The sequence below is a fragment of the Martes martes genome, assembly GCF_963455335.1.
Source record: "Martes martes genome assembly, chromosome: 5".
Classification (NCBI taxonomy): domain Eukaryota; kingdom Metazoa; phylum Chordata; class Mammalia; order Carnivora; family Mustelidae; genus Martes; species Martes martes.
The window spans coordinates 67,138,455-67,161,229 of NC_137892.1; the positions used below are offsets into that span (position 1 = coordinate 67,138,455).

The 22,775-nt window shown below is 38.2% G+C and overlaps 1 protein-coding gene across 2 annotated transcripts; it reads right to left on the reverse strand.

The window, feature by feature from the left end:
- Positions 1–6,554: 6,554 nt before the first annotated feature.
- On the reverse strand, positions 6,555–22,741 carry UTP15 (UTP15 small subunit processome component). Of its 2 annotated transcripts, none has more exons than XM_080805116.1 (13): positions 22,587–22,741; positions 18,869–19,021; positions 17,911–18,003; positions 17,627–17,811; positions 16,323–16,501; positions 15,616–15,741; positions 13,027–13,162; positions 10,620–10,704; positions 9,779–9,928; positions 8,966–9,067; positions 8,436–8,569; positions 8,199–8,257; positions 6,555–7,231 (listed from the first exon to the last, which is right to left on the reverse strand). In XM_080805116.1, exons 2-13 carry the CDS (start codon positions 18,956–18,958, stop codon positions 7,014–7,016), a joined length of 1,557 nt encoding a protein of 518 aa, XP_080661242.1. In that variant the 5' UTR covers positions 18,959–19,021; positions 22,587–22,741; the 3' UTR covers positions 6,555–7,013. The 2 variants fall into 2 exon arrangements, with proteins under 2 accessions (XP_080661242.1, XP_080661243.1); XM_080805117.1 differs by having other exon boundaries at positions 22,579–22,718.
- Between the last annotated feature and the right edge of the window lie 34 nt (positions 22,742–22,775).

Consider the following 22,775-nt stretch of genomic DNA (forward strand, 5'->3'; position numbering starts at 1 on the left):
GGAAACCTTGCATTTATAAGTATGTTTATTTTTTTTTAAGAGTTTACTTATTTATTTGACAGACAGAGATTACAAGTAGGCAGAGAGGCAGGCAGAGAGAGAGAGGGAAGCAGGCTCCCTGCGGAGCAGAGAGCCCGATGTGGGGCTCCATCCCAGGACCCTGGGACCATGACCTGAGCTGAAGGCAGAGGCTTTAACCCCCTGAGCCACCCAGGTGCACCTATAAGTATGTTTAAAGACATAAACAACTCCATTTAGAATTTCTGCTATAACACTAGTGATCCAATGGGAACTAACATCTAACTTTTGTGAATAAAGTGGTTAATGTCTAATTTGCATACATTGCAAATCATACCATTTACTTTCAAAACACTTGTAAGCAGTCTGTCTCAAGTCCTCAAGTAACTATACCCCTTCTTTTATCTTTTTAAATTTTTTTTATAAAGATTTTTCTTTCTTTATTCGACAGAGATCACAAGTAGGCAGAGAGTCAGGCCGAGGAGGTGGGGGGAAGCAGGCTCCCCGCCAAGCAGAGAGCCCGATGCAGGGCTCAATCCCAGGACCCCGAGATCATGACCTGAGCCAAAGGCAGAGGCTCAACCCACTGAGCCACCCAGGTGCCCTTAATTTTTTTTTTTTTAAAGATTCTTTTATTTATTTGACAGAAAGAGAAAGAACTTGCACAAGCAAGGGGAGAGGCCTGGGAGCCTGACACAGGACTCGATCCCAAAATCCTGGGATCATGACCTGAACTGAAGGCGGATGCTGAACCGACTGAGTCACCCAGGTGCCCTATACCCTTGTTTTATAGTTTATGGGATTAACTCAACCCTTATTTGAGTAGTCCAAATGATGTTAATAATCAGGGGAACTAAGAAAAAGCTCCCAACCAGTGCAGGATTTATAGACTTCGCATGATCACAAACACATGAAAAACAGTAAAGTGGGTAAGACACTTTTCATATATCATCTCATTTATTCTTGCAACAGTCCTGTGAGGGGATACCGGTCCCACTTGGCAGATATGGAAGCTGAGTCCCAGAGTAGCTGGGACTTGCCCAGGATCATACAGTTTATGTTCTTTTCATTATTCTACATTGTTGAAAGGCTAATCTTTAATTCAAAGGACTTTGTTAGATTTTGTTTCCGTATTTCTGGTTAGCATCTAATAATAACTACAGATGGTTTTTGAACTCACTTTGTCAACATAGTGCTAGCCAAGTATCTTGGTTGTTTTGTGAGAGAACTCAACTTTCTACCTAGGAAAACCAGCTTGAATCAGAGAAAGTGCTATGGAAAAGTGGGTTTCTCTTGTTATTTGAAATAATACTGCCACCTTGTGGATTAATGGTGAGCTAGTGGTGAGATTGAAACTGCATTAGGACAACTTAACCTATTAAGTTGAGAAACTGAATCAGCACAACCTAGCCTATTAAGTTGTCCTAATGCAGTTTCAATTACACCTGATTAAAATTCTCAATGGGCAATAAAGACAACTTCCAGAAATATTCTGAGTTGTAGATATCAGAAAAATAATATAACCATTGTCTCTTGTACCCATTGATTAAACTGATTGGCACCTCTCTCTGCACAGTGATACAGGAGCCACGCATAAAAAGGAATGCAGCCGAGCTCTATGCACTAAAATGCGGCAATCTCTAATAAACACGGAAGAGCAAGTATAGTGTGCTCCTATTTGTTTAGAAGTGAGGGCACGCGCACATGTATGTATAAACAGGTGTACAATACTTGGGGAAGAATGCTGCATGGATTGCTTTCCTTACCTTCTGCTCCATCCTTCTGGGTTGCCTTCAGAACGACAGAGCTGCAAGGTTAAAAACCCATATTTCCCAGATTCTGTTGCAGATAGTGCTCTGGATGTGAATTTGAGTTCCACCAATCAGATATATTCACACGTGATTTGGAAGGAGGAGTGAGGGGAAGTCCACCTTCTTGTATGTTAGCAAGTTTCCTCTCCAGTCTGCCTAGGTGCTACCAATGTTCCCACACCCCTCATGCAGCTGCCCTAACAGGTATGGTGGGTGATCCTTGATGCTGATTATGGATCACTCTCCCTCCGCCCTCACCAGCAGAACTTCAGTTTTTATTTTCATGCCCTCCAACTGCATACCTAATACTCCACCTTGTTGGTCACCACTGATCACTGGCCACTCCCCATCATTTCTTGGACATTCTAGCTCCTGGCTTGCTGTCATGTTCTCCAACATGCCTCCTGTTATAATTTTGGGCTCTCTCACCAGCACCTTCCATGTGTCTCACTACCCCTAGCACACAAACTCCTCACATGAACCAACAGCCTATGTGTTTTCACTGTCCTCACTCCCTCGTTATCTTATTTCCTTACTCACCCAGCTTGGATTCACAGTCCATTATAGCCATATCACATAAATCTCAACAACTACCTTGTCCCTTTCTCGATTATTTTGCATTCACCAGTGAAAACTCCAATGCTGTTTGTCTGTTTCTCAAGGTATCCCACATCTACACCCTTAGCCAAATATGAATAGAAAAAAAACATGCAATCATGCTGATAGGCCTCTCTTCAAATCCATGATATTAATCTCAGGTGGGCCCTTAGTGCTACTAGTAGTTCTACTTCATTCTCTAGTTCATCCATTCTCCCCAAAATAGTAATAGCTAACAGAAATATTCTATGTATTTTTACTTAATTCTCACAACTACACATGATTTTTCCTGATGAACAGATGAAGTAAATGCAAAATGGTAAAATAACTTGTCCAAAGACAGATAGCTAGTGAGTGGCTAAGACTCAAACCCAGGCAGATGGCTCCAAGGTCTGAGCTCTTGATCTTTCTAGGAGTGTATCGTGTCTTCTGTTCTCTCACTTCCAACACCTCTAACCTCCTCCTCCAACCTGATTTAGCTTTACCATGTTTCCAATAAAAGTAACCAGTAAAGAACTTCCACAATCCCTAACCGACACATCTATACACCTTATTGTATCTGTGCCCATATATTTTGCCTTCCCTCTTCAACCACACCCAAATTATTCATTCTCCTAAGTCAACCCTCCATTTGGGCAGTGGACCCCAAATCTCCTCCCCAAAACATTGCCCCGCAAGTGGCCTCCCTCTCTCTTTTTCGGTCTGCAGGATTATCCCCATCAGCATCTGTTCTGTAATTTTTTCCAGTTTAGATCTCAAATGAATCACGAATCTCAAAACTTTCATGCTAAGTGAAAGCCAGCTACCCAATCCTAAATTCTGTATGATTCCATTTGGATAAAATCGTAGCATATGCAAACCAATCTGTAAATCTATAGTGGCATAGAGGGTAGGTCAATGGTTGCCTAAGTGGGTAAGGCCTAGCTAGGGAGGGTTTACAGAATGGCCGGAGGAAATTTTTACATGGGACATATACTTATCCTCTTGCTTGCAGTGATGGTCTCATGGGTGTACATGTCAAAACATAAAACTGAACTTCTAAAATGTGCAATTTATAGCATACCAATTATACCTCATTAGAGTTATTGTTTTAGAATACTGTCTTGACCCCATATCCCATCAGCCATTGCCCAGTTTTATTTTTGCTTCCCTTTATGATAAAGTTCCCCTCAAATAGCTGCCTAAACACACCATCTCATTTTCATCCCATTCCTTCTTTCTTACACTCCTCTTTCCCTTGCTTCACATCAGGTAATCCATCCACCTTGCCATTCTCAACTCATCAGGCACACTTCTGCCTCAGGGTCTTTCCACCCCATCTTCTAAATATCCGTAAGCATCTCTCTTCCTTTTCTTGTGGTCTTTGCCCAATTGTAGCCCCAGTGAGGCCCTCCCTCACTTCTCCACTTAAAACTGCCAGCCACCTACTCACCCCCAACACCCCATCTCTCTCCTCTGCCTGATTTTTCTGTCATTTATCACCATCTGACCTGCAGTATCTTTTGTTAACTGAACTCTACTTCTCCCAAGATATTAGTTCCAAGAGAACAGGGATCTTGTCTATACTGTTCATTGCAATATCACCAATTCCCTAACCTCTCGTGTGTGTCTCAGTATCAGGATTACTGAATGTGTCTTTGGAGCTATTTGGCTGTGAATAAAGGAAACCACTCACACTTATCTAAGCAAAAAGAATTTATTAGAGGATTCCAAAGAGTCTCATGGACCCCAGAGGGAACTCCTAAGGTATAACCAGAAGGGAACCAGAGCTGCTGCAAACTGTTAGGTTTCTCTCTTCTCTAGCCTCACCTGCTGAGGAAGGATGGCCTTGCCTTGCTTATTTTCTCTTGACTAAGGTTTCCTTCTCCTTTCTCCCTGCAGCTTTCTCTGCTGATAATCCAATTCCCAGTTACATCTCCCAGCTTAGACAGGGCTTGAGCCAGATATACCGCCCCTAGTCTAGTTCACTGCGGTCAGGGGAACAAGGCATGGAACCTAGTCACCAATAAGCGTCTTCGTGTCTGAGGTGAACATTTTGTTCATAGGAAAGACAATTTATAGTTACTTGTTATGTTTAGCTTTTGAAAACTTTCCTTAAGGCTTTAGGTTTAACTTATAGATAGTCCAACCATAAAACTAGTACACTTTATAATCACTTTCAAGGGGGCCTTTAATTCATGTTTGATAGAATAAATTTCAGTTGAATACACTAAATTTTAAACTTCTTTAAACAAACCCACTTATAACCCAAACTCCTTTAAGCAACTTAACAGCATTTATACGCTTAAAATATTTTTCTTCTAAATAGCACTTCAAATGCTTGATCCAACAAGTAAAACCTTCCCAAGTACTTAACTCTTATACATGTAATAAATTAAATGTACAATGAGTTCCTAAATTCTCTGGAACAGATCAATATTTTTACAGGCTTAGTAACATTTTAGAAATACTTTCAACTAAAATTCAGAAGTCTTAAAATCTCTTAGCCATTTTAAATTAGAATCCCAAAACCAATGCTACATACCATCATATGCCTAATATCCCAATTGTGCTTACATTCTTTAAATAACAAATACCAATTTGTCCCAATGAATATAAAAACTATTCTTGAAATTACCATGAAGAGTTGAGAGTTGCATAACCTTTTTGAAAATTCGTCTTCATTCTAGATTTCATCCAAGAACTACAGCACTCAATGAAGTCCTGTTACAAGACCAGTGCTCTAACCCCTGAGCTACGGAACCTCGCTTCAATGAAGTCCTGTTAAAGAGAAGTACTAGGTTTGGCCCCAGAGGGCAGGCCACTCCCAGTGCCAGGATGAGGAGGAATTTAAGCTTGGGGAATTCAAGTGTGGGCTTATCACTGTAGTTAATTCAGCATTAAATGAGAACACCAACACTGTAGAGCTGTGATGAGAATCGAATAAAATAATGTATGGAAAAACCCTTGTCACATGTTACACACTTGATGGCAGCCAGTTTTAGACAGAATTTCAACTTCTAATTTTTACTAGTATACAAATTACCATCATACTTACAAAGTTAAATATTTTCAAAAGCTTTTAAATACAGAATTTATTTAAATAAATTAACATTTTCAACACGAAGACCAAGTTTCTTACTGTCTCTAATCTCGTAATTACTCAGGGAAGCAAACTCCTGGTTTCTTATAAGCCACTGTGCTGTAGGTTTGCATAAATCAATTCAGAAAAGGGAAACTAGACCCTATTTTTGAGCACATGCCCTTTTCAGACCACAGAAATATTTTTTTCTGCCTTAAAAAGAAATCTAAATTCACAGAACTAAATTTTAAGAGGAGATTCTCATTACAGAATCTCCCTTTCACTAAGGGTTCTTCTACCACGAGCAATGTTTCCTTACAGATAATTAACTCCTTGAGGTGGAATAGGAATTGGGAGAAGTTGGGAGAGGTAGCAAGTGTGAAATCAGTGACCTAACAGTCAGTAGCCAGTGACTATCCATCAGGAATTCATACATCTCAGAAAGATAAGAAGAAAGTAAGAATATCTTTATAAAAATATGACTTATATTGTCCTTTAAAAAAACAACTGTTTTTCAAAACAAGCTACTCTAGCTTCCAGTTCTAAAACACAAGATGATTATGGAGATTAGAGAAACAAAACCTAAATACAGATTACAGAAAATGGTTTACAGAAGGGTAGGGAGCTATAAGATAAGCTCCAACCATATGTATACTAGGTTGAAAGGCTATTTGTTATGAGAAAAATGGCAAATTTTATCACTCCTCTGACCTGAAGCAAGTTGAAAACTGGGTAGAAAAGCTGCATCTTGAAGAAAAGGAAAAGAAACATGGTCCAATAAGGTCTACCTGTATGTAGACCTTGTTCTGATGAGGACAGTCAAGATTAAAGGAATGAAGAAAAGAACTGGAAGGGAGAGCACAATTTTCAGGTATCAAATCTGCCTCAGCACACTCTTTGAATACATGTCTAACTAGTTTAAACTGTTTAAAGCTGGCCACTGACTTGTCACATTTGGGGCCGATACATTCCCATTACAAGTGGAAGCAGAACACGTGACCTTGGATAAATGATAACATCAAGGAGAGGGAGGCAAGATCAGCAAGGGTATGGAAATCCCACAGTGATCAGAGTGAAGAGAAAATTTATTTGCTGTTGCCATTTCTTTTGTTGATGTTATTGTTGTTTTTCCAGGAGAAAAAATTAAAAAATAAAGCCCTGTCCCTTTGGCAGCATTCCCAGTTGAAACCCATTCCAGAGATCTGAATGGCTACCTAAATGTTGATACAGAACTTTGCTGTATTAAAATTAATATCACTTTGTCCAAGGTGGACAATATACTATGACCAAGACAACTGAGATCTTCTAGCTGAAGATACCATGAAATAATTCAAAGTATTACATGGAAAACCATGTCTTAAAACAAGTCCTTATTCTCCAATTCTAGATATTCGTCTCTTCCATAAAACTGCTTCTGTGAATAGTTTTTTGTTTTTAATGTATCAGAGAGAGATTCTCTTTCCAATAGTTAATAGAATCAAATCTGTTTCAAGTTAGTTGTTCTTATAGGTCTCATTAAGCAGACACTATGATTCCATCTTCTTGTTTTCTAGAAATCCATCAGATGTATGCTGCAGCACCGAAGTGCTTTCTTTCCTTGTCATAGTAGCAAAAAGCATATCCATCATCCCCAAGGTTTCTAGTAGTTCTCTTTGGTAATCAATCTCTTTTTCTACAAGTCCTTGAAGTAACAAAAACTTTTTATCGACTACAGGTGACTGACCAATCACAGGAAGATAGATATCTAGAAAGAGAGAGAAAACACATTAACTAGAAGTATCTTTCTAAACAATAAAGGAACAGCAGTAGTTACAAAAGTATAAAAATATTCACTATAAATACACTGAAAAATCTGTAATTATTTTACAATTTATGATTTACAAAAAAAAATCCATCTGGATAAATGTATTTCAAAAAGAAATAATTACAGAAAGTACAGTGTGGAGTTCCTGACCTACTTTAATTTTCCCCTTAAAAAATAGTCATGGTCTATTAAAAAAAAAAAGGCATGGTCATTGTAGATGCCTAAGCAAAAGTTGTTTAATTACAATAACTCTAATCTCAGCAATTCAGAGTTGAGCTACTGTAAACGTTTTACTTCCCTTAAAATGCTATGATTTATGTGGTTGCTTTTTTTCTTTACAACTGCTACCAGAGAACTGATAAAAACAAAGTACTGTGATCTATTTGGTTTCATTATTTGACATCTCCGTTGTATCAGACTTGGATTCTTCAAGGTTTTTTGTTTTTTGGGTTTTTTTTTTTAAGGACTTTATTTATTTATTTGATAGAGAGAGAGTACAAGCAGGGGGAGTGGTAGAGAGAGGGACAACCAGGCTCCTGCAATGCAGAGAGCCCGATGAGGGTCTCAGTTATGGGACTCTGGGATCATGACCCAAGCCAAAGGGCAGTCACTTAACCAACTTAGTCACCAGGCATCCCAGTTTTTTTTTTCCCCCAAAGGTTTCATTTATTTATCTGAGAGAGCGAGCAAGCAAGCAAGAGAGCATCAGAGGGGGAGGAATGGCAGAGAGAGAGGGAAAACCAGACTTCCCGCTGAGCAGAGGCTTACACAGGGCTTGATCCGAGGACCCCAGGACCCCAGGACCCCAGAGCCCCAGGACTCCAGGATCATGACCTGAGCTTACAGAGGCTTAATCGACTAAGCCACCCATGTACCCCGGATTTTTCAAGTTTTGACAACTACTTACCAATAATTATTTCAGCAGCATTGATCAAAACAGGGGCAAATCTTGGCTGAGACAGATTCCTACAAAACAAAATTTGTTTACTGAAACTTGCCAACTTTAAAAAAATCCTTAAAATAGATCTACTGAATTTTTCAATCAGTTCTCTACAAAGATCAATCTAAAAGTAAATGCCTCTCATTTGAGATAAAGAAGGAGTTCAGATGCAAAATATATGTGTTTCATAGACATAAAACATACCGTATCAAAAAATTAAGAACACGACTGATTTCCTTTTCATCCCGACCTGCAAGGGCATTTGCAAGGACTCCTCTTCGATTTAGCTCCTTTATGATGGAAACTGTAATCTCGGGTGTCTTTATTGTACAACTGGGCTAGAAAAATTTTCAGAGTCAATATGAACAGATAAGACAGCACAGGAAAAAATCATAGTCTTGGAAATGACATTTACCAAATTTAAATAGGTTTATATCTTTACAGTTTTGAATCACAGTAAGGCACACGGTAAGTAATAAAATGATTCTTGTAAAAATATGCCCCTTGTAGGTTCATCAACTCTAACAAATGTACCACTGTGGTGGAGTATTGATAATAGGGGAAGCTATGCATGTGTGGGGGCAGAGAGTCTATGGGAAATCTCTGTACCTTACCCTCAATTTTTGTAAAGCTAAAACTGCTCTAAAAAATTAGTCTTAATTAAAACACACTCACTCACTCACTCACTCAGAGAGAGAGCATACTGTATATATGTATACATGCTCCCTACTTACCTCAAGGACTCTGTCAAGTGCCTTAGAGACCCGGAAATTTTTCAGATCCCGGTCATATAATTCTAGGTGTTTCTTTGAAGGCCTGTTGATCAAAATGTCATCCTGTATGACAAAGTTGATTTATAAAGAAAAGTCAGTATCTGTATAGAGTTTCATTCAAAATGAATTTTTTCATTGTGGATTTCTTTTATACCTGGGTGACCCTGAACTGTATAATAAATAATGGGCATATGTCCAGAATGCAGACTGAAAATGAAATTATCTGCTACATCAATGTGTTCTTATTCTCCTATGATTTAACTTAGAACAGACACACCGTACCTCACGCTGGGCAAACATTACTCATTTCAATTCTCTTCACATGGCAAGCAGTATGACTTAGTAGAAAGAAAACAAAGACGGGAGAAACTGAGATCTAGTCCCAACGACTCTGGCTGCCAGTAATGAGATGCTGGATCGACCAGAATTTATTTGCATCTCCATCTTCTCAGATGCCATACAGGGACATAACTGGCTCTACTATTGTTCAGGGCTGTTTAGGAGATCAAATCAGATAGTGTATCAAGGACACTGTTTTGAATACGGTAAAATAGTGTAACATTGTTATGACTCAGGGTATTAAAGTAGTCCTTATTCCCCATTACTTATTAATAACATTCCCCAATCTAGCAATCTGCAGGGAGAATTAAGGTACAGAAAAGCAAAATAAAGTTAAATCCCATGTGAACTACACTTTCCAGTAACATGCAGGGTTGGAGCTGGCTACTCTAACAAACCACATTTTCTTAAAAAAAATGAGAAATAGGCAAATACCCTTTGTTTCATGTAATTTTTTCCTTTAATAAAAGTTCGATATGCAGGCCTTCTTCTCCTAGGAAGAGAATCCTTCTTTGCTTCAGATTTCCGATGTTTAACACTCAGTATTCCATTGGTCATTCCTACAACTATTGTCTCATCTTCATGCTAAGACGCAGTTAGAAAAATAAGTTAGTCTATTCCTAACCCATCATTTACCCTAGTTTTTCCTCAAAACACCATTTATAACATGTTTTCTGCTTATCCACACCTTCACTAAGAGTTCCAATCAGATACAGATACTCTGCCTAACAACAATCCATGCAGAAAGTTAGATAAATCACTTTTTCCACCAGAATACTATTATACTGATGGAACATGTTATACCTGGTATAAGTTATCACTGGCAGTTTGTATAATAATATAGTTAATGATGCTTTGGGAAACTTCTAAATTAATTTTTTTCCTGCATCCTCTAATTAGAAAAAGGACTGTGTGATAGCATGACTTTCCACAATCTTGCCAAGAAAATAATTTGTAATAAGTTTTTCCTCTTCTAATTCAAATTATTGTATGATGCATTCAAATATCTGCTTCTTCAATGGCTCGTGAAACTTGACAGTGGACATCCCCAGATCCTGCCCTTAGTGTTAACAATGCCTACAGTGAGCAAGACCTAAATCTCAATTCATACTAAATTACTGGCACAAGTCATATAATAGAAATTGTCTTAACTCCACTAGCTAATATGGCAAGAATAAAGTAAGATTTATTCAAACACAAAGATAAACCCTAAAATTCCATTTCAGTTTAACAGACAAGGTTACTGAAAGCTTTAAAAAGAATTAGAAGTACTTACTGCAAGTGCAAGACTCAAAATTGAAGCTGCATAATCAAAACTGTGGACTACTTTATAAGAAGTCGTGCTATACACTTTCACCTTCCTAAGGAAAAGAAAGCTCTGTTACAAATTACCTAGGAAATGAGTGTAAAATGTAAATTTCCTATTTTTTTTAGAAATTCAATGTATAAATATTAAAATTTACACTGCAATGAAGAAAAATAATGATTAATAATATTAATTACAAACTAATTCATCACTGAATCCCTTTTAAAAATGAACTATTAGCAGTAGCTATGTTTATATAAAGACTCAACTAGCCACAGACCATAGACCATGAACCACTGTCACCTGACAGTGAAACCTGGGAGTAAGGTTTCAAAGCACATTGGGATTCAAAAGCACAGGGTTTCTCAACATCAAGTGATTAACACTACAGGTCAGATACTTCTTTGTTGCAGAGGCTTTTCTGTGTGCGGTAGGCAGTTTAGCAGCATCCCTGACTGCTACGTACTGTACGCCAGCAGCACTCCACTCCCAACTTGTGACAACAACCAAAAATGTCTCCAGATATTGCCACATGTCCTCTGGGAGACAAAATCCACTCTGAGTTGACAACTACTGTGAAGAGAGCCAACTCACACTTGATTTTTGAGACACGCATCTAAAAACAGAGCCCTAAACTGCCTAGTAACAGCACTTCAGAGAGTCTGCTACAGATTTACATGATAAATTCCTTCATGTTAAAAATACATTCTACCTTTTAAAATATGTATACTTTTTTTTAAGGATTTTATTTATTTATTTGTCAGCGAGAGAGAGCACAAGCAGGCAAAGTGGCAGGCAGAGGCAGAGGGAGAAGCAGACCCCTCCACCCCGCCCCCCCGCCACCCCCCCACCCCAGCCATGAGCAAGGAGCCCCATGCGGGACTCAATCCCAGGACCCGGGGATTGACCTGAGCCGAAGGAAGATGCTTAACGGACTGGAACCCCATAAAATATGTATACTTTTTAATAAACATAATGAAAAACCAAGGCTTTCTCTAACAATGAAAATAGGAAATATGGAAATAAAATTACCAAAAACAAATAAATATGAATAAATATTAGAACTGTGCCATAGTTCTAGCCACATGCTACTAAGCACTTGGAATGTGGCCACTGAAAATGAAGAACCGCATTTTAAATTTTACTTGATTTTAAATAACCTAAATTTTTTTTAAAGATTTTTTTTTTTTAAGATTTTATTTATTCAACAGAGAACGATCACAAGTAGGCAGAGAGGCAGGCAGAGAGAGGGAGGGGGAAGCAGGCTCCCCGCCAAGCTGAGAGCCCAGTGTGGGGCTTGATCCCAGGACCCTGGGATCATGACCTGAGCAGAAGGCAGAGGCTTTAACCCACTGAGCCACCCAGGTGCCCGTAAAATCTAAATTTTAATTTAAAAACTGAGGTAGTGTAAAAATACTTTTCTGTTAAACCAACTATATTTCACTTTAATCACTATAAAATATTATTACTGTATCACATGAGATGTTTTGGAATGCTTGTCTCTCGTTTCTTGGTAATAATTTTTATATCCATTGTGTATTGAAATGATATTTTATTTTATTTTATTTTATTTTATTTTTTTTTTTTTAAGATTTTATTTATTTGCCAGAGAGATAGAGAGAGAGAGTACACACAAGCAGGCAGAGAAGCAGGCAGAGGCAGTGAGAGAAGCAGGCTCCCTGCCGAGCAAGGAGCCCAATGCCGGACTCGATCCCAGGACCCTGGGATCACGACCTGAGCCGAAGGCAGCAGCTTAACCAACTGAGCCACCCAGGCGTCCCTGAAATGATATTTTAGATACACTGAACTAAATAAATATATTATGAATATGGCCTAGTTCTTTTTGCCTTTTTAATGTGGCTACTAAAACATTTATAATTACATATGTAGCTCACATCCCATTTCTGTTGGACAGCACTGTTCTAGAACATTAACAGAATACTAATACCTACTTAAAGTAGTAATATTTGAATCACATGTACGTATAGAAATTTTCACATGAAGTTTTAAATTTGGAAAAAAAGCTAGAATATATACATACATTCATTATAAGTATTTCTAAATATATAAATATACAATAAAGATTTTTAAAGAAAACAAGGAATGACACAGACTATTTTAAAAGATTAATGTTAAAATGGCTCAATAAAATTCCTTAAGTATATAAGTACACACTAAGTTACGTTAGGTGAGAAAAAAAGTTTGGTATATGTGAAAAAAAGGTCAAAACTATTTTCAACTGAAAATATTTTTTTTTCACAGAAATCATTTAACAAAACATTTACTTTAACACAAATACTTTAGAAATAACTCATTTCCTCGAGCAGTAAATACATGTACACTAGTAATAATAAAGGAAGAAAATTAAAATGCTAACCTATCCAGCGACCCAGAAAGTAACCTCTGTCCAGAGCTGCTCAGATATAAACATGTCACAGTTTTATGATGATTTTTCAGAGACACTAGCAACTGTCCTCCTTTCAGCATGTCCCAGATTTTAACATAACGGCCTCCTACAAAAAGAAATAATCATTAGTTTGAAATTCTGCCTCAACATTCAATATTTTAAAGATTTGAAAAGCATTTTTCACTGGATGCTGCACAGCACGGAGATAAAGTGAGGGGTCCCAGAGTAACTGCCTGGTTTCAATGCTGGCTCTGTCACTGAGTTTGTAACTGAGAATAATAATAACAGTTTCGACCTCAAAGAACTGTTTTGGTGATTAGATAATTGCATACTTGTAAAGTTCACAGAACTGCCTAGCAAAATAAAAAGTATAACCAAAAATGTTTAAGAAAATTGTAATAAAATCACCGTGTAAAAGAAATTTTGTGTCACTATGGAAATGAATAATATAAACTATTTCCTAAACATTTTGTGAATCCAAACAAAACTGAAAAACTTCCTTACTGTAACTTTTACTCTAAGAGTTAGAAGGATCCTTAAAGGCAATTTAATCCAAGAGTTTAAAAAGAATTCTTTTAATATGGCATATTTTATTCCTTTTTTTTTTTAAGATTTTATTTATTTATTTGAGAGAGAGAGAACATGAGAGAGACAGAACATGAGGGGAGAAGGTCGAAGGGAGAAGCAGACTCCCCGCTGAGCAGGGAGCCTGATGTGGGACTTGATTCCAGGACTCCAGGATCGTGACCTGAGCCGAAGGCAGTTGCTTAACCAACTGAGCCACCCAGGTGCCCACCTTATTATTTCAATGAAATATTAAGCAAATGTCTAAAGGTAAAATAGAAGAATGAGTTGGAGAGGGAGGAGCAAAGGTCTTATCTATCCTGACTAGGAAAGTGGGCCTGTAAGCCAATTCATAGCCCTGTCTCACCTCATGTGGCAGCTCATGAGCGAGCATAGTTTAAAACAGCTGATCCAGGGCGCCTGGGTGGCTCAGTGGGCTAAAGCCTCTGCCTCCGGCTCGGGTCATGGTCCCGGGGCCCTGGGATTGAGTCCCGCATTGGGCTCTGCTCAGCGGGGAGCCTGCTTCCTCCTCTTTCTGCCTGCCTCTCTGCCTACCTGTGATCTCTGTCAAATAAATAAATAAAACCTTTCTAAAAATAAATAAATAAATAAAATAAAACAACTGATCCTGTCCCAACTCTCATTTCAAAAGTCTGTAAGAGTTGACTGAAGGGACTGCCCAAGGTCATATAATTAGCTAGTGACACAGTGGAGATTAGCATACAGGTGTCCATCCTCCCTGTTCAACTTGAACTTATTTCCATTTCTCAAAATAACAGGAAGAAAAATGGATACATTTGGCAATGTTATCAATTTATTTTGAAATTAAATAGGTACTGGGGAAGAAGTATAAAACAGGGTAATTTATATTGGGTTTTTTTTTTTTAAGATTTTATTTATTTGACAGAGACAGTGAGAGCAGGTACACAAGCAGGGGGTGTGGGAGAAGGAAAGCAGGCTTCCTGCTGAGCAGGGAGCCCAATGTGGGGCTCGATTCTAGGACCCTGGAATCATGACCTGAGCCGAAGGCAGATGCTTAATGACTGAGCCACCCAGGCGCCCCTCTATTTGGATTTTAAAATTAAGGAAAAAAAGGCTACACACATAGCCATATATGTGCTATAAATTATATATACTACCTATGTATTCTACTGTCAATGCATTAATTTTGACCTGATGAATGAAAAAAACCAATTTACTTCTTCCCTTCTAATTTTGAAAATGTTCTATGATCAACATAATAAAAAAAAAAAATACCTCAGTTCCAACTCGGTGAAAAAATGTATCAAGACCCCCTCTGATTCCACATTATATCCTCCTCCAGAACTGCTATTTGTTGGGTAATGTCATCCCAATCAAGAGACATAAAAAAAGACAAGCCTGATTCTAGAACGGAAAGAACTGTGTTTTCAAAAGCTGTCATGGATCTCTTAAGTAGGAAGCCAGGAATACAACCTAGATCTCTGGTTAAATATACAATGCACGCTCTCAAGTTCTAGGATTTCGGATCTGTCACTCTATCTTAGAAAAATTTGTTAAAATAAATAACTTATTTATTTCCTCAGTTGCAAAATAGGGAGAAAATGAACTACCTTCTAGGCTCGATAATATGTGTATAATAGCAAAATATCTGGCTCACATTAGGTACTCAGTAAATAGTAACTGCTGGCCTGCTCTACTTATCAGTTGAACAAAACCTAGTTATGCAATTCAAGGGCAGAGTGTTAAATTATAAAAAGTAACTGATAAAGTAGTAACTGATTCAAGACCAAAAATACTAGTAAAGCAATTTTTTAAAAAAGGTTTTACTTATTTACTTGACAGAGACACAGAAAAGAAGCAGGGGGAGTGAGAGAGAGAGAAGCAGACTTCCTGCCGAGCAAGGAATCGGATGCGGGGCTCAATCCCAGGACCCTGGGATCATGATCTGAGCTGAAGGCAGACGCTTAACGACCAAGCCATCCAGGTACACCTGTAAAGCAATTTTTAAAATACCTGCTGATGCCAGAAGACCTCCAGAGGGAAAAAGCAGGACACTTTCCACTGGCTGCCCATGCTCAACAGAGATCACACTTTTGTTTGTTCGTGCATCAAACATCTTCACAGTATGATCATATGACCCTAAAATGTCAATTTGTGTATTATGTGAGTTTCATTACTCAAACTCAGTATATGTGTGTTTGTATCCAAATATAAATTTTAAAAGGAGAAAAGGATGAAATTTTAAAAACACGTCTATATGTTCATGAAGACACAGTATCTCTAAACTCTCTGGTACAACTGACTGTTTTCTGAAAAAGCATTATAATATAGTACACTATATTATACAGGATCTTAAACTATTCAGATTTCCAAGCTACTGTCGCTACTGAATCACCTGGGAACCTCTGCATAAGCACCCACAAACACCCCACTGCATTATCTTTGTTTCTTGGCCACTAGAGCTCCGTGCAAACCAGAATACTAAAACCATTACAGTTCTGACACTCATGTTTTCAGGGAAGCCTGATGCTTCCAAAAACATTTGAAGGACAGCAAGAACAATCACCAAAAGAAGAAAAAGAAATAAAACAACTGGATAAACAAACATATTTCTTTATAAAATTTTTTAAAAAACTGCTCTATCCCAAGAGTCCCAAAGCAATACCAAATTATATCACAATTAAATTATCAAGTTAAGGAGGGAAAAACAGTTCACCAACCTGTTACAAACAGATCTGGGTTCAGTTTGCTAGCACAGCCACACCTCACATAATCAGAATGTTCTTTGAATGTCAGAATTTCTTTGGAGTTTGGAATATCCCATAATTTAACTGTATAATCATCAGCCCCAGAGACCACATGATATTTGTCAGCTGTAAAATCGACTGTATGAACTGCTCTGAAAGATCAAGAATCAATGTATTAACAAGCAAGAAAAAAATTGCATGTCTGGGATCTTTTAGCATAAAACACTCCTTTTCCCCAAGTTACAAAAAAAAAAAGGCAGCTCAGTTTCACTGAGTAATGGTAGGAGGAAATTATGAGATAAAATCTTTAAAACAGGTATTTGTCCCTAAGCCAATTTAAAATTTTAAATACCCCTACTTTATAAAGTTAAGACAATTAGTAGCCTTAAAATTACATTTTCTAATAATATGTTAACAATTCTACAAAACTGCTCAATAAAAGTAAATGTTCTAAATGTTGGAGCAAAGATACATTTAATTAAATAAACTTCAAAATGGCTAGTTCCTTACAAAATTCTAAGACCTGCCATTAATAGTAGGATCATGTTAAGCGAATTTGTTAGATTTTAAATGTTTCACTGATGGGGAAAGACCATCCTGATAATACACTATAAAAAACACTTGAGATTTTAAATAAGCAGAAGCTTCAACAATGAACTAGGTAATCTTGATATAAAATTATAATATAAAACTACCCTGGTCATTTAATTTATCAAGCAGCAAAATATTAACTTCAAGAAGAAAAAAAAAAATCAACCTTCCAACTTGACTTCAAAATAAGAACCTTAAAAGTAGTGTAGCCTATAGAGTTCTCATTTATAATTGTGAGGGTGCCTTGGGATCAGTGGTTTATAACCTTGATTGGTCATAGAACTCACTGATTAGATAGGAAATCTCCCTAAACAAACGTACATTTCTTAAAATGTCACATATAATTCTAGGGAATTCACGAGTCCCATTAAACTGGCCACAGGACTTTTGATTATGTCTTAGAACAACCAGGAAATAAAGTATACATTGCTACATAATCTTTACAGAACTGCTCTATGCTTTTAGTCAAAGCCCAAAAAACAAAAAAAAAGTTTACGATGACAAAAGAAACAACAAAATAACCAATTGTCTATAACTGTATGGTGACAGTTGCTAACGAGACTTACTATAATCATTTTGCAATAGACACAAATATCTACATACGCTTGAAACTAACAATGTTTTGTTACTTATACTTCCGTAAAAAAAAATAAATAAATAAAAAAATCTTAAACTCTGGCTCTTACTTAGTATGACCTTCAAACTGCCTGAGGGGAGCTCTCCCACTTATATCAAAAAGCTGAACTCCACCATCTTCACTGCCAGCCACAAGCAGTCTACCATCCTGACGAAAAGTAGCACAGTATGCCGTGTCTTTAAATCGAGAAAAGGTTTTTATAGGTTCTTGAGAGTACCGGCCATAAATGTGAATCTATAAAAAGATAAAAAAACATAGTATTTAACCAAATGGCTCAAGATCAGTAGTAAATATAACTACACAAAGGAAAAAGAAATTTAACATTATATTTACCCTTGAGGAAGCTGTGACGGCATAATTATATGGAGGCTGTGGAGAAAAATCTACTTTTGACACTGCACCAAACTCCTTGATTTGAACAGGGGTCTTGATAAAAATAAAAAATAATACAAAGGATTAACAGTTACAATTGAGTAAGACCTTTGAAGCATTACATAATTTCTTATTGGTCATTTCTCTTTGTTCTTAATAACATTTACTAGGATGTATTTAATACAGAAGTATAAAGAAAGCAAAAGGTTCAATTACCATCACCCAAATTACCCTGGTTGCCACTAAAGTAAATAAATATATGACAGTAAGTAAATATATGACAACAAATATATGGGCAGATGCCCAACTGACTGAGCCACCCAGGCGCCCCTCATTTTCCATTTTCTAATTGTTCATTAAAAAAAAAAATCACTTTTAAGCCTTTGTAGTCTAGAAGAACTAATTCTGCATCATGGCTTTCTTAGTTTTAGAAAGGCAAAAAAAAATCTTGCATAACTGAAAATTGGAAAAACCTATCTCATTTGGCATTCATTAATCATCTATTTTTTGGTAGGCACTTGTATGATTAAAATCATTAAGCAGCATGGACTTTTTTTTTAAAGATTTTATTCATTTGACAGAGACACAGTGAGAGAGGGAACACAAGCAGGGCGAGTGTCAGAGGGAGAAGCTTCCTGCAGAGCAGGGAGCTCCATGCGGGGCTCAATCCCAGGACCCCAGGATCACAACCTGAGCCGAAAGCAGACACTTAACGACTGAGCCACCCAGGTGCCCCAGAAGCATGGACTTTTAATTTGAAACTTTCAAGAAAAAATATCAGATATCAAATTTTCCACCCAAACTCTAAACTGTTGATAGATTCTTTTTAGTTATTAGTTCTCTACTAGAGTATCCAACGTATAACATATGCTGGGGAAATAAGCATAAATGTAAACCCCTCATTACCATCTACACTTACCTTATAATTGTTCCAGTACAATGTGTCTTGGGTGATTTTTTCACCAAGTACAGGATATGTCTGAATAGCTGCAGGCTTATAACCAGCCATAATTTCATATAATTAGACTGTTAAATTGACGTTACAAATAATTATAGTGACTCTGCTTTATGTCTGAAAAAGAAAATATTTTATATACACATATTATTCTTCAACCTGTATAGTTCCATTTTCACGCTGTGTCTTTTCAAAAGACTGTGTGGCAGCTTACAGATTAGTGACCAATAAATCATCTAATTCTAACACAGAAGAGACAATCTAAAGGAAATAGGAAGAATACATACAGGGCTACCAGACTGCACCATCTACTCAGCTATAAACGGGCTGTACACAAATGTTCTCACATCTAACTAACTAATTTACAATACATGGAAATAAATCTGGCTCAGCCATCCAGCAGCCAAAGCAGAAGTCCACTGGCTTAGACTGTTTATTAATGAACAACAGAAAACATTAAGATACAAGTGCAAATACAAGTTTCCTGAAACTAAATTTAGGATGACATTTAATCTATATGAACATAGTGTAGGGTCTTGACTCCCTGAAAGCCTGAGAAATACCAAGAAGGAAAATAAGGCGAATATTCTAACAGAGAAGCTTAAAATTAAAAGCTTAAAATAAAATTAAAAGCTAATATTCTGATGCAGAAGTTTAAATGTAAAAGCTTAAAATAAAAATTAACTTTTAAAAGTTCAAACAGTAAGAAAAATAAGAATAAAGCAATTCTGAAATTAAATTCCCAATTTAAATGACAGAACAGGATAAAAATAAATTAAAACTTTTAACTGACATGGAATTAAGCCAAAATGTCTCCCCAGGACTATTCAACTGTGAAAGAGATTCATTTTATCAGTGGTCCAACTCATCACCTATTCCAAAAAGCTTGAAGTTATTACCAAAATATATAGGTATGACATACTCTAAAGGTTCTTTTGATGAAATGTAACAATCAAAAATTAAAAGGAAGGAAAGTTTTCTGTTCATTCAAGTACCTACAATGCACAGGACACTGCTCTAGGCTCTGGAAATACAATGTTGAGTAAAACAGTACCCTCACGCCTTCCAATATTCTCCATTTTAGCTGGTGATCAGCAGAAGACTCAGCCTTGACTTGTCCTTCCTCTTCACTTTTAACATCCAAATAGTTAACAAGATCTGCTATTTTACCTCCTTAAACTTCATCACGCCCACTCCACCAAGTTCCACTGCCCTTAGATCTTCTCATCTACACAAATAGTGCAGTATAAGGGCCCTTGACTCTCTCATCCATCTTTTTTTTTTTTTTTAAGATTTTATCCATTTATTTGACAGAGAGAGAGAGAGAGCACAAATAGAATGGCAGGCAGAGAGAGAAGTGGGCTCTCTGCTGAGCAGGGAGCCTCATACGGGACTCGATCCCAGGATCCTGGGATCACCACCCGAGCCCAAGGCAGCCGCTTAACCGGCTGACCACCCAGGCACCCCCTCATCCATCTTTTAAATAGACATCAGCAAGACCTAACTACCCAGTATATCCAGCACAAAGCACAACACTGCCTGAAAAGAAAGGTCCAAGCTCCTTAACAAGGCTTCTGATCGGGCCCTTACCGACCTTTCCAGCTTCACTCTTTGCTATTCCCTTTAACACACTATTCTCTTACTTCTCTCACTGTCTTTGCTCATTTGTCCACTTTGCCAGGAATGATGTCTATATACCCACTTCCTTTTTATATTTTAAAGCTCAACTCAAGGATCACATCCTCCACACTTCTCTGAACTCCTAATCCTACTTCATTCTGCATATTTCTGTCTCTGTGCATAGTAACACTGAATTTGTAATAATCTCTTTTTCCCACAAAACTGAACATTTCGTATCACGAAGATTTTTTTTAAGTGCTTAAAGAAAACTTGGGGAAAGAAAGTAGGCACTGTGCTGAGTTCTACAGAAAAAATAAAATTAAAAGCACAAGTGGTGTCTATAATATGAACACTGCTATGCATCAAGAGTCAACAAACTTTTTCTGTAAGGGGCCAGATGATAAATATCTTAGGTTTTGCAGACCAACAGGCAAAATGGAGAATATCATGTAGTTACAAGCAAGCAAGCAAGAAAAAAAAATCTCAATTTTTCACTAACAAAACCCCCCAAATAATTATGAGAACAATTTTGAAGTTACGAATGAAAAAAAAGAGATTTTTGAATGAAGGGAAAAACATTTCACTTACTTTAGGTTCAAGATCAGTGCTTCCTATCATCAGAATGCAAACATTCACTTGTAAAAACCATTCTAGGCTCACTGGCTGCCCAAGGAAAATGGTCACCATGCCAAATCTAGTGTGTGGGCCTCCATCCCTTACTGTAATACACGCAAAACCACCCCTTACTAGAATATCAGCAAAGGAATACATAACTCTTCCTTGAGAGAAACACTTTAAAGCTCTTAAAGTTTACAAGTGAGGGGTACGGGTGCCTGGGTGGCTCAGGTCATGATCCCAAGGGTCCTGGAATCAAGACACCATGGAGGGGCGCTTGGGTGGCTCAGTAGGTTAAAGTCTCTGCCTTCGGCTCAGGTCGTGGTCCCAGGGTCCTGGGATCGAGCACGTCCGGCTTTCTGCTCAGCAGGGAGCCTGCTTCTCCTCTCTCCGCCTGCTTCTCTGCCTACTTGTGATCTCCGTCTGGCAAATAAATAAATAAAATCTTAAAAAAAAAAAAAAAAAAAAAAGACACCATGGAACACCTTGCCCAGAGGGGAGAAGCATTCTCCCGCAGCCTGCCACTCCCCCTGCTTGTGACCTCGCTCACTCTCTCACAAATAAATAAAATCTTAAAAAAAAAAAACAAAACAAAACAAGTGAGGAGTAGTAGTAGTGGTTTGCCAGATTAAAGAGAGAGTCAGCACTGGAGATGAGGGAGAGGGAACATGACACAAAAGCGTGGAGGCAAGAAATGATGTGAAAATGAATAGGAAGAAAGTGATCAGGGAGAGGTGAGAGACGGAGAAACTGAGAGTAGACTGATAACAGATACTACAATACAAAGCAGAATATCAAATATATGCTACAAATAACGTACAGAGTACTAAGAGCTCAAACAGATTTTTTAAAAAGATTTTATCTATTTATTTGACAGAGAGAGATCACAAGTAGGCAGAGAGGCAGGCAGAGAGAGAAGGAAGCAGACTCCATGCTGAACAGAGAGCCCGATGCGGGGCTCGATCCCAGGACCCTGGGATCATGACCTGAGCTGAAGGCAGAGGCTTAACCCACTGAGCCACCCAGGCGCCCTCGAAACAGATTTTTAATTCTAACAGGGCGGCTCCCAGGAAGACTCAAAGCTTGCATTTCAACCCGGTCTTGACGTCTAATACTAAAACAGACTTTTTAAGATGGGCACAAGCGCGGGGGATAAGGGCAACACTGTTAATCGAGAGAACATCATAAGCAAAGACAGGTGGAAATTTGCCCAGTGCCTTGGAGGGATGTGCGCTAATAACGGTGCACAGGAGGAGAGGATGTGATCGCAGAAGAGGCCAATGTACGTCGAAGCTAAATCGCCGGGATCCTGAGAGGTTGGTTATGGAATTTTAGCCGTTCGGTGAAGACTGGGAAGCCCCAGGGAGCACGCCAGATTCCAAGGAAGGCCCGATCAGAGCTTGAACTACCCCCACTGAGAGCCTCCTTCACCTACCTACCGCCTCACCTGCCCCGCGGGACACTCTGCATCCAGAGAAAATTTCTTGGATTCCGCCAGCCCCCTCCCCGGACTCTCGGGGCTCACTTGCGTAAGATCACGCGGACCTTCCAGGGGGCCGCCAAGACGCAAGCCCTGAACAGGCAGGCCCGTCGCACAAAAGTGACGTGGTGACGTACGCACACGCGACTCGCGCGG